Below are 19,477 nucleotides of genomic sequence, written 5' to 3' on the forward strand. Positions count from 1 at the left end.
CTACCTACCATTTTGACTTTTCGCTCGGATAATGGGGAATGGCGTGTAATCCATTGCTTAGTGCACCACATTCTGCCTGTATCTGTATTTATATGTTCACCCTGTTAATTTTGGCATTTTTGACCTGCAAAACTTGACCAACGGAAAATTGCAGGAGGTGCAGTAATTACTATTGTAGTTGGAATTCCCATATGTGTGGTAACAGAAGTTACTGCATATATCAGAATCCATTACACCACTTAAAATCAGAGCCAGATGAGAGCCCCAGTGATTGATGATGTATCCCCTTCACACACCAGAGGCTGGATCAGTTCAGTTGCACCAACGACTTAGAGCCACCATTACACAGACTGCACTGGTGCAACTTTGCACCAACATTTGCTCTACCAAACCACTGCACAAAAAACATTTTTTGCTGATCCATTGCTCCTAACGTTGGTACAAACAGCACCCTATCAAGTGAAAACTATGTAATTTAAAACTGTACATGCAAAACTGCACCAGCACCGGGGTAATTTTTACAGCAGCTTAGTAAGGATGACATGGGTCTAATGCAAGACAAAAAAGCCCCCTGTGGCTTCCCTTTTGGGAAGTACAAAAAAGCAATAATTAGTGTTGCGCCGCTCGCGACTGTGGCCCGGGTGCAAATGCATTTGCCACACTAATGATGGCTACGCCCCTGAATCTCTGCAATCTGGCCCCATTTAACATTTATTCATTGGATTCAAGCAATATTGAATTTAAAGAAACCTTATTTTGTGGAGCAGTATTGATCTTCACAGAGACTAGTTTTACAGATTCATCCGGTTCTCTCTTTTTGTCATAGTCACATCAAAGTGTTGGACAAAGAAGACGAATATTACAAAGCGCTGGCAGCGGCCGACCCCATACCCGAGGAGGACGGTGCCTTGGTCGCACTTGCATCTGTGATCCCGTCTTCATCGCAGGAAATACTGGCTGGTGCTGCTGAGAGCTGAACACCACCGCTCAGTGTACTTTAAAACATTGGTAAGGGTATATAAGATTTATTTTGACTAATCGGCTGCAGTCCCTGTGATAAAACAGAAACCATAACTCAAAATATATTACTTTTCCCTGCACTTATGTTTTATTAGTAAAGAAAATCGGCCTTCCTTCAGAAATGTGATATCATTTAAATTCATCAGTGCCTTGCTGAGGGAGGGAATGTGTTCCTTTTTATGTCTTGCATAGTTCAGATTCTAGGGAAGTAATCTGTTCAATAAAGGATGTTTAATGTGGTTTCCATACATCAGGGCTGAACGCTTTAAAAGCCTATTAAAGATGAATATTCAAATAAATGTTGCTACAAAGTGCAATTTCAATAGCTAGCATATCAACCCATCTTTCTGCATCCACAGAAGTTTTTTTCTAGTAAAAAGCTGCACTCCTTATTGTGTGGTCTTGTCCAATTAATAGGATGCCATCTAATTTTATCAGGCGTGTGTGAAAGATTCAATCAAATTCGATTACAGTAAGGATGTACATTCAGGACTCCACCCTGATCAATAATGCCATTAACATTCTCAGTCCCGCCTAATAAACAGCCATAATGAAGATTCCATAACACCCTCTCGGAGCCATTTATGACAGCGGTGGACAATATCATTTGTAGCACATAATGGATCGCCTGTATTGCTGGACAAACATTCTCCACTAGCTGCACACACAGCCTTTCACCTCTGGATTGGTGGACTGGTTGGCAGGAGCGGCTCCTCCGCAATGGCAGAGGTGCGTCGCCCCACTGGTTCAGAGTCAGCAGCAAAAAAAACAATATTTCATTATTGTTTTCTTTTTAGGCCGCTGGCTCAGCCAGCATTTGCAGGGAGGGGCGGGGCAAAGGCATGGGAGGGGGAGAAGGAGTGCTGCGTTTACTCCCTAAGTGCTCATGTGGGTGTGGCCGACCATCTCAGGCTGACCAAAACACACATGTGCACTTAGGTTTCTCTAAACCGGCTGTATGGAACAGCAGGGTTAGAGAAACCCCACAGATTCCCTGAGCAGAGCAGAGCAGCTTTCCAGCCAGGTCAGGCGCGGGGATTGGGCAGGGAGTCTGTGACGTATTCAAATTGTCAGCAGGGACAAGGCAGTCCCAGCACTGAGGTGCAACGTGCGACGCATCCTGCAACATGTTAGATTAACTTTAAAAATATATACATTATTATTATAGACAGTCCCTCGTCCCCCCTCCCCTGCACCCCCATCCCCTGCTCCCCCCTCGCCCCCTTCCCCACCCCACCACTTTTGGTTGAAGAGGCTAATTTGCATTAGCCGTGGCCTATGCAAATGAGCCCGTCCACCTTCCAACACCAGTGCGGATTAGCCAATCCTCATAATGGAACAGGAAGCAAAAGGCCAACACAGCAAGTATTGCACCAGCCTTTGTTTTGGTGTTATTTAGTGCAGTGCATGCAGGGAGCTTCACATGTGCTGTGTGAGACCTGGTGGGATGTGGAGGGCTCATCTCCCTGCCTCCATGGGACCTGAGGGGCACATCAAAACTCCCTTCTGGCAAGTTAAGTAATTTCCATCACAAGGGATCTTGCAAATGTACTCTGCACTGAGAATAATAAATGTAAGAGGACAGTAATTATCATGTGATGAAGACCTTGCGTTTTAGAGAGAACTGTGCAGGTTGATAATTATATGCCACGAAACATTTTTCATCAAGTTTAGAATTACCATTTTCTTCCGCTAGGCGAAAGTGCTTTTCATTTGTGTTTTTGGACTGGCAAAAATATTGTTATTTCCATTCATTTATATAAAGCTGTAGCATAAGCATGAATTGGAGAGCTAAGCATCTGCGTAATGTTCAAAAATGCTTCAGCCTTGGTGTAGTTGAGGGAAGGAGAGTTAACTTCAATACAAAAAGGCTAAACCATATTCAGTTAGAAAACCTTCAACAATTATGTTGGCTTGTCTGATTGTAATCTGACTGATCATCTCACCTCAGGTTTAAGGGACAATTTATGATGAATTGTTACTATTTTTAGGCCTCAGCTAGATAGAACATGCCTGTCTCGAAGAGACATGTAGTGTTCTATCTGTGAGCTTCAGCCTGCCCATAGGCTTTTCGTTTACTTGCTCCATCGTCGCTCTCAAATACCTTGTCCTCATTAGTCCATGACATGCATGCGTCAACATTCTCCCGTGTTTGCCCCTCACCCCAGAGCAGCAGTACAGCTCAGCATTTTCCCCATTACAGAACAGTGTCACCAAGGACTGAAGAGGTAGGCGCTGTCCTTGTGCAGCACATAATTCTACAACTGGTGTCGCTATTCTGCAAAACGCTATAATTGGAATTTAAAAAATGCTCTAGTCAAAAAAAAAAAAAAACAGGAAAGAATTCCAATAACAAACCTACAAGATTTGGACACCAATAGTCAATTTTATGGAATTTAAAGCCTTTTTTTAATGTTTTTCAACTCCACATAATAACACTGCTCTCTATTCCACAACAAAACACCCAACATAAAACCACTCAATGTCACATAGCAACAATCCACATAAATAAACTCCACACCATGCCACATAATCCCCCTCAGTTGAGAAAACAAGTTTCCCCTCAGTATTCAATAAAAGTTGAAAAGTACAATGCACTCATCTGTCATTCACACCGGTTATAGAGAAGTAATTAATTACTATGAAAGAAAGTATTTTATATACTAAATATTATCCCACCAAGCCATGAATCAAGCTCAAAGATTTTTTTATTCTATATCATAAGAACTTAAAGACCTGCTAGCAACAACTCTGTAGTGATACACAGAGGGGTCTTTGCCCGAATACATTCAAATATATAAAATTCATGTATCGCATACAATTTTTAATCCAATAATAATATGCAGTCAAATTTAAAATTCGGCGAAAAAATTGTCACAATCAGGAAATCAAAATAATTATTTTCATGAAAACACAATAATACAAAAAACAAAGGAAACCCTATCTACACAGTTACACACTAACTGTTGTGCGTATTGATCCAACACTTAGGGGCCCATTAGGATGGCGCCCGCCATGCTACCCTTAATAACCCCTCCGCCATATTAGCATGGCGGGGGTGACCGCGGCGGACGGAAAGACCGTCCACCGCTTTTCTGCCCCGGTCGCCTTGCGGCCGGGGCGGAAAAGGTTTAATATGGTGGCGGTGTCTATTAGACACCGCCAGCCATATTAGCATTGCCCAAAACAGATGCCTTTCCGTGGCGGCGAATCCACCACGGAAAGGCATGCAGTCTTAACTTCACCCCCCTGCATTTACATTAACAAAGCGGCAGGCACCTCGCGGTGCCTGCCGCTTTGTTAATGTAAATGCAAATGTGCATTTTTATCATTGTGGCGGGCGGTGCTTAGAGAACCGCCCGCCACAATGATAAAAATGCAGGATGTGCCCGCCACTGTGGCGGGCACATCCTAATACCCCCACGGGACCCCCGCCCTTAAGGTGGGCGGTCCCGATTTCCGATAGGATGGCGGGCGGACTAATTCTGCCCGTCATCCTAATAACCCCCTTAGCATCCAGTTTGAATTCTGATAGGTGTTATAACTTTTTTCCTTCCCAACAATTCCTCTGGTTGGATTCAAAGTCTTGTTGACGTTGATGCGTTTGGGTGGTACACTCTACAGTACAACATTCTTCATCAGGACTCAAATCTAAGGGAACTGTATCTCCTTTCAACTTAGAAACCGTAATCTAAAAAGGGAAGAAGTATATAGGAACATGTTTAAATTACTAAACTCCCCATCCTTATCCCTCCAACCCTGCCACCTGTCCCAAACCATATGCCAATAAAGAACGACAGGAGGAAATATACTGTTTTTTAAAAATTGGGGATCAACATTTCTTGCCAAGATCATTTAAGTCTACAGGACCTATAATCCCGTTGTGCTTTAATATCTGTGCTTGGTGGTTTATAAATTAAAGTCACCATAGTGGTGTACAATCAATATCTCTTCATGTAAAACTCTCCTCTAGCCAGTGTTAACATCCACATTCTTACCAAATACAAGAGAAAAGAAGAGAATAGAGAAAATTATTTTTTTACAAAAAGATGGACTGAGATAGAGATGAAAACATCACTCACCACTTCAGGTTAATGTTAATTATTAAAAAAGAGATATCCAGCTTGTAGTTATTTGCTCACAGCTGTGACTTGGCGTCTTGATTAAAGTCACAGAATCCCAGTTTCTGTAAGAAAGAGAAGACAACAATTTGTAGTGCGACGGGTACCTTAAATGTTCCAATCTTATAACTAGAGAGGGTTTTTAACCTTTCTTACCTCTTTAATTCTGGTTGTGTGCCTCGCACAATTACTTATTCGTATTTCTTGTTGTATTTATAGGGAAACTAGTTCTCCTATGTTGTGTCTGCCGTTAGGGACTCATGTACCCTTACTCCAAACTCATTCCTTCGAGGAGTATCGGTATCTAGTGCTTGGTAAAGCGCTCGAATTCCAAAATAAAGGTTCCCAAATTGAATACCCTTTAGGGGGTACGACATGGCACAACTTGTATCAGTGAATGCATTTAAATTCTCCCAGAAGGCAGTACTTCTCCTCAGGACGCCTGTATTTGTTTAATTGTGCCCTTTCCCTCGTTGGCAGTAGGGCCACCTCTCTAGTTTCTTACACATAATCCCCCTCACAATAATTTCACTCAGCTCCACACAGTTGCATGCCACACAATTCAATTCCACACATTATATTCCACACCACATAATTCCACAACAAGCCACACAATTCCACACCACAACATAATTACACCGCACACCACATACATCCAATCCACACCACAGAATTCAACATCATGCCACAAAATTCAACACCACACCCCCCACATAATTCCACTCCACTAAATGCCATTCCAAAACACACAATCCCACCACACATAATTACACTCCATGACACATATTACCACTACACATAATTCCAGTACATTCAATACCTCTTTATTACTATCCTCATATTCCCACTACACACCATGCCACATAATTCTGCTACACATAACTCCACCACACAATTCCACAACAAATATTTCCAATCTAACCCACATAATTACACTACATACAACAAACATCCACTCCACTCCATAACGCATGACTAAAAGACATTTGTCATTGACAACTCCAATAGCTCTTGGATTGCCAAGACCTATTGGCTTTGCCGATACTTGTTCATGTGGTCTCTAGTCATTCTTGAGGCACAGCTCTGTTTATTTAACTGCCCCTCTTCTCTTGGGCGCTGTGGTGTGCGAAATCGGAGACCTCCTCAAATTGTGCTGAACAGGGCCGGACTGCGAACGGAAACAGGCCCTGGCAAACTGCTCGGCCAACCCCCCCCCCCCCCCTCCCCCCGGGATGCAGCCGAGCAGTTTGCCAGCCAGGGCCGGGTTCCGCTGATTTTGTTACAGGGGTCGATATTGCCGACTCCCGGTAACAAAAAACGCCCCCCCCCCAAAACCGGCCCCACCATCTGGGCTCACCGGAGAAACGCCAGGTGCCCGCTACGGCCAGTCCGGCCCTGGTGCTGAGAGACCGTCTTCTGCTGTTAATGTGGTGGGGGTAGGTAAACTAGCATGTGCCCCTTACCCCACTACCTGTGACAAAGATTCCAAGGCTCCATACATAACCTAACAAAATATGGTAATATACTCTCTCTCTCTTGCCTTCTCCCCTCTCTCAGGTTACCACTTACTCCTGTGTTCTCTATTTCATACCACACCCTCTCCTCTCTATGGGCCCTCAACTACTTCCATCAATGAAGTACAGAAAATTATTATCACAACCCAATTAGAGCCATACTTACAACTAGCCCCATACCCATTACCAATAATCAGTCGGTTGGCAGTGTAGAAGGTCCAATCGTTTATTATAATAAACAAACTCTGCCAGAGGAGCTCCTTGCGACCTAACCCCACGAGGTCCGCCAAGAAGACTGCTGGCACATTGTCAGAACATCACATATATACTGTTACATTTCGAAACCGTTACTCAAGATGGAAAAATAGAAGTTGGTACAGGTTAGTGCAGAGGGAAAGACCATATATGGGAGACAAAGCGCTCTTGGTTTAGCTCATCTCATATTAGCAAGGTCGTGAGGGTGACTCCCTTTTGCTAACTCCGAGAGAGTCTGTACCGCACCCCTCGGAATGTGCTTATCCAGCCTCCTCCTTCTACCTATAACCTTGACAGGCCTAACAAGCAAAGACAGCAGTTTGTAATAGTTGGGTTATTTCTCAGGGGAACGGCTTCGGTAAAATAAAAGGATAGGGCTTGCTAATGTAGGGATCGAGCGAGGCCACAAAATGGCGTCTGTCGTGTCAAGCAAGTACAAAAACGTGCAATGCAGTGTATGTTAATTCCTAAATTACTGCTTTTCGTGTGTATATTAGTATTTGCGTGCTTTTAGTAATTATTCTAGATGCATCACGCTAATTTTCAAACAACGATTATATGATTCAAGGAACCGAAAGTCAATTCCGGTTCCTCAAACCCTCCTTTTAGCGTGATGTAGCTAATAAAAAGGAAATCCTAATCTTGGAAAACCTCCTCATCAATGGCCATTAGTTCATGAATCTCCTGCTGGAGCATCTGAATTTTAGTGGGGACAGGAGCAGGGACGCACATGGCCGTCACCCTGGTGGCACAATAGGAGCAACAAGCCGGGCCACATTGTACAAGGATGCAACAGGTGAAAATGACACCGGCTGCCACAGCCAGTATCAACAATAATTTCCAACCCCACGTTGTCAGAAGCCCCCAGAACCACCCAGACATTGACCAGGACCCATTTTCGGTATGCATTACAGCCGCAATGAGATGTAGCTTTTGGATAGCCAAATGAACAGTGGGGGCGGAGTCGGGAATATATACGCAACAGGAGCTGCCAATCACCCGGCATGCTCTGCCTCGATCAGCCAAGATAACGTCCAAAACCATCTGGTTTTGGAGCGAAACGAGCCTCGTCGCCTGAAGCTCTACTGTAATATTGGTCATGATATCTGTAGTGATATCAATGACATTCACTACTATTCTGGACAACCGTCTGATTTCTCTGCTATTGAATGTGGGTCCCCAGAATGGTACCAATCCCTTACTAAAGTCAGTGAACTGTTGTAAGGAGGTGTCAGTTTGATCGACTTCCATTGCTATGAGCTGTCTACGTTGCCTATTGGGTACTGTTCTAGCTGTATGGAGTTGGTGTGTTCTATGATAGTCTGATGGCGTAATGTATACAGGTGGGTACAAGAAAGACAGATAACACTGTCCTGCCTAACCTCGGGGTAACCAAGTGTAAGCATTTTCCCCGCATACAAAATACACATTTGGTGGCGTTAACAATGGCAGGCTACTAAATATTTTCATGCGATAAGTATAGTTACAGACACTGTCACCAACCTGTACATGCCCCATCCCCTGTACACAGAAATCGGAAGAAGTATTCAAAATGGGAATGGGTATGGTGCGTTCACTAGTAACATTTCTGACCACAAAGTGTTGGAAATACTGCGAATCATTAAAATTAGCAAAATCATAGAGTTCATCTTTTAACCAAGTACTATTCTCACTCTCCGTATACAGATTCATACAGGCTTCTGGATCCAACGATCCCTGTCCCCCATTTCAATCTGGGTCAAATCCCTGATGTTTTTCAATGTATGCTAAAATCATATTGTCGTCTTTCTCGGTGTATTGTTTGTGATTTTCTACATAATGATTGTACATAGCAGAAAACATTTTAAACCATGCCTCACAACTTCCTAAATAGGACAAGGGTAATGAGAGGAACAGGTCATGTTAATGCATAACAGATGGCAGGAGCCCACAAACTCAACAGTCGGTGATGTTGGTAACACTTTGTGTCTGATGGAGCGTTTCTATAAATACATTTTTCGCATAAGTCTGGCGATGTCTTTCTTTATGGGGCGCTAAGGTGAACATAAAATGTTCAGGTGGGGCAACAGTAGAAGGCAGAAAAGTTTGCAAGGGGTATTTATGTTCTAGATATATGAATAAGCCCATAAAAATAGCTAATATAACAGTTATAACCAACACGAAAGCTATCTTGACCCTTGTGGTCCATGTAGAAAACATTGGTTCATAAAATGGCAAGTATCGTGGTGCAATGGGAAGTTCTTCTTCAAGTATAATACGACCAAAAGGGTACATTCCTAGCTAAAAGTCCAAAACTAAACTCGGGCCTAGCAGTCCGTCCTGCCAGAGGGTTCTTCTCCCTGTGTCCGTCAGAGTCTCACAGGCAGACTCCTATCGTTCATCTCAAGAAAACAAAGCGTCATGGTCAAAGGGATCCTGGTGTACAACCTGGCCGTTCACAAGGGTTAGTCTTTCTTTCTGAACAGAGCACAGTAACCAAAGTTCCAGCTCTCAACGAGTTCAATCCAGTGTCTCGCTCAGCACCTCAGACCTACAATCTAGCAAACCCTGTCTATTCAATCGAGTCTTTCCTTATCCCCTAACAGTGGGATCTGAGGTGCCGTGGTGCTTTCTTGGCCGCAGGTTGTATCGCACATGACCCAGAGCTTTCTGATCAGAAAACAGCACAGAAGGTATCTCTCCTTCATTAAAGCTTTCACTTGCTGGGGTATTCAAAACAGGATTCAGAGCAATTGCAGATTCAGCAGAGACCGGTTCACCCGATCTCGTCAATCCCTCTTCTTGCCTTTGTTCTATCTCGCAGGCGTCAGAAAAGGGTACGAATTCAGTGGCTCTCTCGGTCTCCTGGGTCAGAATTCCCCCTGAGCGTCGCTGATCATAAGGAAGCGGGAGCGACAGCCTTTTCATATGGGAGACATGTACTCAATGCTTTCTCCCATCCACCTTGACGGCCGTCCGGGTTGCAAGCAAGATCGGACCACCTTGGAGCCAGGCTGGAGTCTCGTTCGAACTTCTTGACCAGCACCCACTGGCCAGGTTGCAGTCGATGTCCGGGGCCCTCTGGCAGAGGCTGCAGCACAGATGCTACCTGCTGATGAATAGAACGGAGATCTTTAGTCAGGGCATACAGATAATCGATCAACATAGGATATTCTATATCAGAAAAGGATCGTGGTCTGGGTACCCCCCATATATTAGCTGGTCGCCCGAAGGTTATCTCATAAGGAGAAAGACCAGAGCGAGAATGAGGGGTAACTCGCAATGACATGAGGGCCAAGGGCAAGGTGTCAGGCCATTTCAACCCCGTGCTTTCCTGAATCTTAGCCATCTTTAGTTTCAGAATCCCATTGTATTTTTCCACAAGCCCTGTTGACTGGGGATGTCGGGCTGCATGGAATTTTTGTTTTATCTGTAATCCATTCCAAATATGCTTAACAAGGGCCCCATGGAAATGCCCCCCATTGTCCGACCAGATCAAACGGGGAAAACCATAGCGTGGTACAAATTCCTTGAGAAGGGCCTTTGCTGTGGCCAGGACAGTGTTCTCTTTTGTGGGGTAGGCCTCAACCCATTTGCTAAAAGCACAAACCACCACTAACACATATTTCAAATTGTTGACACGCTCCATGTGGATATAATCCATCTGGAGCACTTCAAAGGTTAACGTTGGAGGTGCAAAGTTCCCACTCAGAACATTTTCTGTCTTCCCCGCATTGTGTTGTAAACAGACCATGCAGTACTGTACCAAACGGACAGCTGTTCTTTGTATGTTAGGGTTATTCCATACTGGGTCTAGCAGGCCACAAATACCTTTAGCTCCTACATGGGCAGGACCGTGGGCCATAGTTACAACGGCCTGCACCAATGCATTAGGTAACAACCATCTCTGTTTTTCTGTCACATCGACCCATCAATTATTCTCGTCCAATCTTCCTACTTCCTTTTCCCATCTTTCTAATTGAGCAGGGGTGGCCTCCTTCTGTAATTCTCTCACACTTTCCATAGTGTTATCAAACAATTCAGATTCCTCCACCCACCTTGCGGAGGACATTACAAACATAGCTGACATTGGAGATTGGGCTGTCTGTTTGGCCACCTGGTCTGCGAAAGCATTCCCTTCCCTTACTTCATCCACCACTGCCTTATGTGCGCTGCATTTTATTATGGCTAATTTCTTGGGCAGAGTGAGGGCATCCAACAATCATAATACCAGGGGGCCATTCTGTATTTTCTGACCATGAGAAGTAAGGAAGCCCCGTTCCTTCCACAGCCGCCCAAAACTATGGGCCACGCCAAAGGCGTATTGGCTGTCTGTGTAGATATTAACTTCGAGTGCTTCACTCAATTCACAGGCTCGTAATAATGTCACTAGTTCAGCAGCTTGGGCTGACTGGTGGGGTACTCGAGATGTTTCAACTACTGTCTTCAAGGTCGTAATTGCATAAGCAGCTGTTGTTGTTCCATCTCCTAATTTAAAACAGGACCCATCCACATATAACTCCCCCTGAGGGTCAGATAGAGGAATGTCGGTAAGGTCAACCCTTCCCTTCGTTTCTTCTTCGGTTCGAAATATGCAATCATGTATATCATTGGTAGTTTCACTCGAAGGGAGTGGTAACAGTGTAGCTGGATTTAGCGTAGCACATCGTGTAATCGTGATGTGCGGAGCAAATAGTGTCAATTCAAACCCAGTGAGGCGTGCGCTCGTAAGATGCTGTGTTTTCGTTTTATTTAGTAGTGTGTCCACAGCATGCGGCACCATCACTGTTAGATTGGAATTTAGAACGAGTCCTTTCGACTGCCGGATGGCCACCGCTACAGCTGCAGTGGCCCTCAGGCAGCTAGGAAGTGCCCTTGCAACATTATCCAATGTGGCTGACAAGTAAGCGCAGGGTCTTTGCCTACCGCCAAATTCTTGCGTTAACACTGAAAGCGAGCAACCGTCGACCTCATGCACGTATAGTACAAAGGTTTACGCTAATCTGGCGTACCCAAGTCAGGAGCATAACAGAGAGCAGTTTTTAAAGAGTCAAAAGAGTGCTGACATTCATCCGTCCAGGGGTGGGGTTCATGGACGTCATTTGGTGGTTAGATGCAACAAAGGCTTAGCGAGAAGAGAAAAATTAGGTACCCATTGGCGACAGTAAGAAGTGATGCCAAGAAAAGCACAAACTTTGCGCTGAGTGCAAGGGACAGACATGTTAGAGATGGTAGTAATGCGTTCAGGAGTCAATCGCCTACCCTCCTTCGACAGTAGATGACCTAGGTAGGTTACCTCCTGTCGACAGTATTGGAACTTAGACAAGGACACCTTATTCCCCTTCGCTGCCAAATGGTGCAATAATTTAACAGTGGCAGTTTTGCAACCTTCTTCCGTGTCAGAGGCGATCAACAGGTCATCCACGTATTGCAAAAGCACATTGCCCTTCGGCAAGGCTAGGTCGTCCAACAGAGCCTTAAGGGCCTGGCTATAGATACTCGGACTTTCAGTATAGCCTTGAGGTGCCCGACGGAATCTGAAGCTTCGGCCAGATAACGAGAATCCGAAGATCTGTCTGCTATCGGGATGAATAGGAATACTGAAGAAAGCATTCTTCAGATCTATGACCGAAAAATACTGAGCAGTGGGCGGAATCATAGTAAGGATAGTGGTGATGTCTGTTACCACAGGATACTGCGGTACGACAATCTTATTAACAGCTCTCAGGTCAATCACAAAACGGTAAGCATCACCGTGTCCCTGTGTGTCAGAATCAGAACTTTTCTTTAAAATTGGGAGAATCGGGCTATTACAAATATCTGCAGCTGTTTCTTCCACCACCTCTTTGTCAATGAGATCTTGAATAATTGAAAGCAGAGCCCGTTCACCGGCTGGTGAGATCTTATACTGCGGTATGCATGGTAATTTTGCGCCAGTTTTCAACATAATATGGACTGGGGGAATGTCTAACTTACCCACGTCCGCATCCCCAGTTGCCCATAAAGCAGCGGGAATGCCGTTAAACTCAGGGGGGAGAGGTTCATTTTTAGCAAAACATTGTTTCATGCAGTCAGTGTGAGGTTGTATCGTCAAATAAACCCCATCAGGGGAGCAGTATATTTTTGTGTTCAACCTTTTCAGCATATCTAAGCCCAACAGATTCTCCCCACAATGCGAAGTTAGCAGGAAAGGTGATTCAACAGTAGCGGGACCGATCGTGAAGGGGAGTGGTTTAGAGATGGGACTGACTACTGGGACTCCTGAAAATCCCACGGATACATTATTCTGCCCGGACTGAGCCGCCCCTGAAACCAATGATCGAGCGACGGAACTATTCATTGCCCCTGTGTCAATTAGGAAATTCTCAGAAGTCCCCATCAATTCCTCCTTCACATAGGGTCGTTGTTGATTGACTGGGATCAACACTTGGCCCCTACTCTGTCCCTGGCTGTCCTATGGGTGGACATACCCATCCTGATCCTCAAGTGCGTAATCATCATGATAATATTGTCTGCCTTGGTGACCATCAAAATGATTCCGTTCAGACTTGCCTGATGCTTCCTCTCTGTGCATATCACTCCGATCTGGGCCACCTCGTCCTCGTCCTCGGACTTTGCAAGTAATAGCGGACACTGCGCTTTCCAGTGTCCCTCCTGTTTACAATACGAGCATTGGTTTATCCCTACTGTGGGAGCCCCGCCTGCGCCTCTGCCTGTTCCCGCCCCCCTGGACAGGGGCCCTCTGGCTCCTCTCCCTCCTCCTTGTCCTCGGACAACTTGCTGAAGCAGCACCCGTGTTTTAAGATCCTTGGCCTTTTTCTCTACTTTATCCTTGCTCTCGTTCTCCCTATGCTCGTAATATCCCAGGTCCCCCCTAGTTCACCATGATCGGAGTCTTGCACCTGCCGCCATATATCAACAGGAACTAGTAACCCAAAGAATAGCTCGACATCTGCCAGGGTCATCACGGCCGAGGCCACAGTCTCGGTCAGTTCCTTGTAATAGGCGGTAGGGTTCTTGCGGGGATCGGGAAGTTGTGATTTCAGGGCAAGAACCTCACTTCGTTTCCACTGGGTGTACACCCATTGTTCCTGGAACCGGGCGTCTACTCGAGCCCTTATTACTTGGTCAGCACCATCGCGTGCTTCAGGAATTTCAGGATGAAAAATAGGGTGTACTTCTCGCATGGGATGCTGGGAAGTCCAATTGGGGCTTTTTATGAACATTCTGCCTCGATATTTCACTAAGGTGTCGACATTCTTGTAGACCTCCGTGGGTCCATATTAAACTTATGAGTCAAGTCCCGGATGGTATATAGTATCTGTGGGGCCCTCCCATCCCGGAAACATAGTTCCCAAGCACCGATGAGGTAGCAAGACATCTGATATAGGGCATGTTGCTGCATCACTGGCTCCAAATCCTTATTAGTACTCCATATATCAGCTACTGTATATATATCCTTCCGCATCCATTGGGCGGCCTGATCTGCTACTGCTTCTTTTTCGCCGTACCCTACAGACGCTCTGGTGAATAGGCGCTTACTGCCCAGGCCTCCCAGTTCCCTTTTCGGTGTTTGCCCCGGATCTCCGGGTGTTGTACTGGCTGACTGGGAGGTCCATATGGGGCTTGGAGCTGCTAATGCCACATGGGGCGATCCCGGTGGTTGTCTGGGATCAGGGATGAGGGTAGCCAGGTCTCTCACTGAGGTAGGTGAGGCACGGTTAGTCCCCAGAGAGGTGAGAGGCACGTGTTCCTCCGGTGCGGAGGGTTGTGGCGCAGCCATCATCTGAAGAGGGTACCGCGGGGTATATGCGTTGCGGTGCATACGGTGGGGGAGGTCTTTTATCTAACAAATCCTCTATTTCGTCTTCTGCTTCATTCCGCGTCACATAACTCTTATCTACTTGCAACCTAAACTGTCTATCTGCATACTCAATATTCTTCTCAGTCTTATTCTTGTCATGAGCAATGGCTTTCTGAGTTACAGTCTGCCCTTGCTGTATTTTCTGGAGTTTTTCAGACCGGATGCGTCTCCGCTTCGCCTCATTCTGCCTTTTATTAAGGGTATCAAACATGGCCTGTCTACTACGTTTAGCAAATAGATGTTCTTGCAGGTACTAGATCTTTTTCTCGTCAAAAGACACGGTTTTTGGCCATTGCAGTTCTACATTGTCCTTGGTATACTTGTGCCACAAGGTATTAAAGAGGAGGGGTCCTATCCTGTGCTTACAATACATATCATGGCTGGGAGTTCCCTCCGGAGGGGCTGGCTGGCTTTCATCCAACCTCGTGCTCCCTCGGTGAACACAGCCAAAGCATAGTTTACTAAAGCACGGCATTGCCCCTTTCTACCTAAATTGAGCTGAAAAGGAATCAAGAATCGTTATCATTACACTCTCAAACACATGGCCATGTCTTCATTCAAATTCACTCTTACACAAATTAAGTAACCGCAGCGCGAAAACAAACCTTCAATTTACATCAACATAAAAGACAAAACGAAAACACAGATATTTGCAAACAAAAGGTGGAGCCCGTCGACTCCCACCTATGGAGAACCTTTTCCAAACCTTCAAAGCTCAAAATGCCTCCATACAACAGTCTTGTCCTTAGACTGCCTAGAGATAGCCACACAGGTTTCTAAACCACAGATCGATCTACGGGCCATCCGACATCATTCATGGTTCACCTCCCGAACTATTCTGGCTAAGCCCGTTTTTTCAAGCGCCGCTCCAGATCTGTCCGAGTGCTACACAATCTCAACTGCCGGCATCCCGAGAGCAGTCCGGCCTGGTGAAAAACCGCAATTCACACCAAGGCCTCTGGTCTCTATCTCTAGTTACTTTCACAAACCAAAACAGGGGCGTCCGTACGTGCAGTTTCAATGCTGCCCCGTCATACCCCCTTTCCAAAGTTCTCCGTGACCGAGGGTCACCACATGCCAAGTCTCAAATCCAAAATTCTAAAGATATTCAACACAAGTCAAGACAAGACACTCACCTGGTGCACGCAGGTCTGATTGTACGTTCTTCACTGCCAACTCCCGCTAATGCCAAAGTAGCTGGTTCTCGGGTTACACCCGAAGGACTCCGGCGTGGGGTCACTAGCAGCTGGGGTTTTCGCGATCGGGAGAGCGGAGCAGACCCCAAATTCTTTGGTCTATTCTTCAAACCACCGATCAAAATCGCCCCTTTCAATGTCCTGCTTCTTTTCGGATTACAGAGGGAAGACCCCAACGCGGAGCCCCGGTGGAGTCGCCAACTGAAGTACCGAAAATTATTATCACAACCCAATTAGAGCCATACTTACAACTAGCCACATACCCATTACCAATAATCAGTCGGTTGGCAGTGTAGAAGGTCCAATCGTTTATTATAATAAACAAACGCTGCCAGAGGAGCTCCTTGCAACCTAACCCCACGAGGTCCGCCAAGAAGACTGCTGGCGCATTGCCAGAACATCACATATATACTGTTACATTTCGAAACCGTTACCCAAGATGGAAAAATACAAGTTGGTACATGTTGGTGCAGAGGGAAAGACCATATATGGGAGACAAAGCGCTCTTGGTTTAGCTCATCTCATATTAGCAAGGTCGTGAGGGTGACTCCCTTTTGCTAACTTCGAGAGAGTCCGTACCGCACCCCTCGGAATGTGCTTATCCAATCTCCTCCTTCTACCTTTATCCTTCACAGGCCTAACGAGCAGAGACAGCAGTTTGTAACAGTTGGGTTATTTCTCAGGGGAACGGCTTCGGTAAAATGCAAGGATAGGGCTTGCTAATGTAGGGATCGAGCGAGGCCACAAAATGGCGTCGGTCGTGTCAAGCAAGTACAAAAACGTGCAATGCGGTGTATGTTAATTCCTAAATTACTGCTTTTCGTGTGTATATTAGTATTTATTTTAGATGCATCACGCTAATTTTCAAACAACCATTATATGATTCAAGGAACCGAAAGTCAATTCCGGTTCCTCATCATATGCATCTTGTCTGCCTCCTTCAAATAAATAACCTTTACTCACCTTTTCTGTGTTTAACCCACCTTCACCGTCTGGATTCAACCTACAGCCTTCCACTTCAGCCTCACCTCTTATTTCTCCAGACCCTCCTGCTCCTCAACCCTGCCTTACTACTAACCCTCCCAAACCACATCTGAGCACTTCCAAGCAGTTATTTACCAGGGTGGAGTAGGGCGTGATGGCTTCAGTGTAGACTGATGGTGGCATTGGCACGTGGTTAGGAAGTATTGTTTTGGATAAATTGAGAATTAATTGATTGTGTTTATGGTTAGGATCTGAGAGGGTGTTTGTTGTTGATGACAGGGAAAGTGTGGGGTTTTATGGATATTGGACATATATTTATCATTAGGCAGTGTATTTTTTTGGGTCTGGTGTTAATGTTGCCTTGGATAAGCTGAGCTAGTTGTACAGCTCATGTGCTCTTAGGTCTAAATGGGAATTGAGGGAGAGCAGAAAGTCTGGTTCTGGTATGGAATAGCTTCAGGTAGGTATAGAAATTATTTAATGTGTAGAGTGAAAAGAGACCACTTGGAGACGGTAAGGTTTGAATTTGTAGAAATGTGACTGAAAAGAAGAACATCATGCGGTGTTACATGGGATTACTGTTGAGGGTTTGGTGATAAGACAAGGAGGACTAATGTAGTGAAGTGAACACTTAATTTAATCTTATGTGGTGCATTATTTGTAGCGCCATGAATTGAAGCTGGAATTTTGTTGAGGGTTTATGTGTGTATTTTGTGTGGAAATAGTTAGGGTACAGATAGCTAGACATAAAGATGAAGGGGCATATGTAGATAGGCGTTTGCGTTTCGCAAACGCCGGAATTCCGGCGTTTGCGAATCCCAAACGGCAATTTGGTATGTAGGTGCCACATAGCAAAATAAGGAATCGTAAAAATTGCGATTGCTTATGTAGGGGTGCCTTTAAAATAGCGATTTGGGCTTAAGGAATCGCAAAATATGGTATTTTGCGATTTCCTTTCAAAATGATTTTTTTTTAATTCAAACTGCCATGTGGCGCATGCCATAGGGCATGTATGTGCGCCACATGTACTTACAGGCACATTCCAGGGGTGCAACAGGTGTCCTTTGGGTACCCTGGCACCCTTGGAATTGCTATTCTTGAATTGCGATTTTCTCATAGAAAATCGCAATATGAGAATGTATTCCCATTCCTTCCTATGGGCCTCTTGGTCCATAGGAATGAATGGGACACTCATTCCTTAATTGCGATTCGCAATTTGCTAATCGCAATTAAGGAATTTTTGAGATTCTCAAAAAAATTGTGAATTTTTACCTACATTCCATTTTGCAATTCTTAAATAGAGATTCCTTAAAAATCGCTATTTGAGAATCTCAAAATGTGAATTACCTACATATCCCCCGCAGTGTTCAGACAGCTATGTATCATCAGCAGCCATTAGGCAGATCTATTTACAGCTCTATTTGATCATATCTGATGGAGACAGTGTTATGTAACTATCTATACCTCACCTGAATAATGTAACCTGTCATACAACCTTCCCAAGACTCATGACATTTTGGGGATGTGGCCTTTGCAGCATATTTTTAACAATGCAGTCGTACTGGAACATTTAGCACAGGCAATGTGGCCTCTTTGTGTAGCCAATTTGCTCGCCAGGGCTCACAGTTAGCAAGTTTCCCTTTCTACGCTCACCAAATTGTGTTCCTTTGCACAGGTCTGCTGCTGCTGTCACTGATGGAAGAAGTTGCTATTCCTCTTCTAAGGAGAATTTTGGCCCAGTCGATGATGACCTACTTTGGTACCTGTTGACTCCAATGGGGATGCAGTAGCTGGTGCCCTCCGAAGATTGTCTGCCACACCAGGAGACCCCCTCTCTGGACTGCACCGTGCATGTACTGTGAATAACATCCCTCACAGTGCAATTGAGGCTAGTTTTGTTATTTTGCTGGTCGGATTGTTTGATGACAGCCATTATAGGAAAATGTCAAGTGATGAGATGTTGTCCTATTGCTTAAAGATTACTACAGATTGTATTTTGTCCACAGAATGAAAGAGCCTATTGCACCCAGGTTCCTTGTGTTTACACAGTTGGGCATATCGATGCCTTTTGCAGCAATATACTCATTATGCCTTGTTTTTACATTTCATATTTATGCTGTCCATAACATCAGCAATGACCCTGAAGGTCTATTTCATGTAAATGTGTGATTATGTAAAGTATGCCTTAATAAAATATTTTAATCACAAAAATGGCTGTATAGTTAAAGTCTGTGTTAATTTGTGAATAAAATTGACAATAATCAACTTCGGACTCATTCAAAGCATTGTGTGCTAGAAAGATAACAGAACACCCATCTATCACAATCTCAATCCACTCTTACACGCCAGTGAAGCAAGTATTCAGAATGTTTGCCTTGGTCTATGCGTTTATTGTTTGAAATCATCATTACACTCCTTCTCATTTGGGATTTTTTATCCTCAATGCTTCCATCAGAGACCAAGATGACTCTGCATATATGCTGTAATCATATAAACATGATATTTTTTAGCTGATATTTTCTGCTTATATGCCTCATATCCGAA

General features: G+C 44.8%; 1 protein-coding gene across 1 annotated transcript in view; it reads left to right on the forward strand.

Annotated features, from left to right (window-relative positions):
* MYO3B (myosin IIIB) overlaps nt 1-19,139 on the forward strand; it is a 1,488,954-nt gene extending 1,469,815 nt beyond the window's left edge. The window contains exons 28-29 of the mRNA XM_086956107.1: nt 827-1,008; nt 18,609-19,139. Of these exons, the coding sequence (XP_086812233.1) occupies nt 827-977 (151 nt within the window). The 3' untranslated portion in view covers nt 978-1,008; nt 18,609-19,139. The remainder of the gene's footprint in view (nt 1-826; nt 1,009-18,608) is intronic.
* Nucleotides 19,140-19,477: the final 338 nt, after the last annotated feature.

This window comes from Lissotriton vulgaris, chromosome 2_1, assembly GCF_964263255.1.
Source record: "Lissotriton vulgaris chromosome 2_1, aLisVul1.2, whole genome shotgun sequence".
Lineage (NCBI taxonomy): Eukaryota > Metazoa > Chordata > Amphibia > Caudata > Salamandridae > Lissotriton > Lissotriton vulgaris.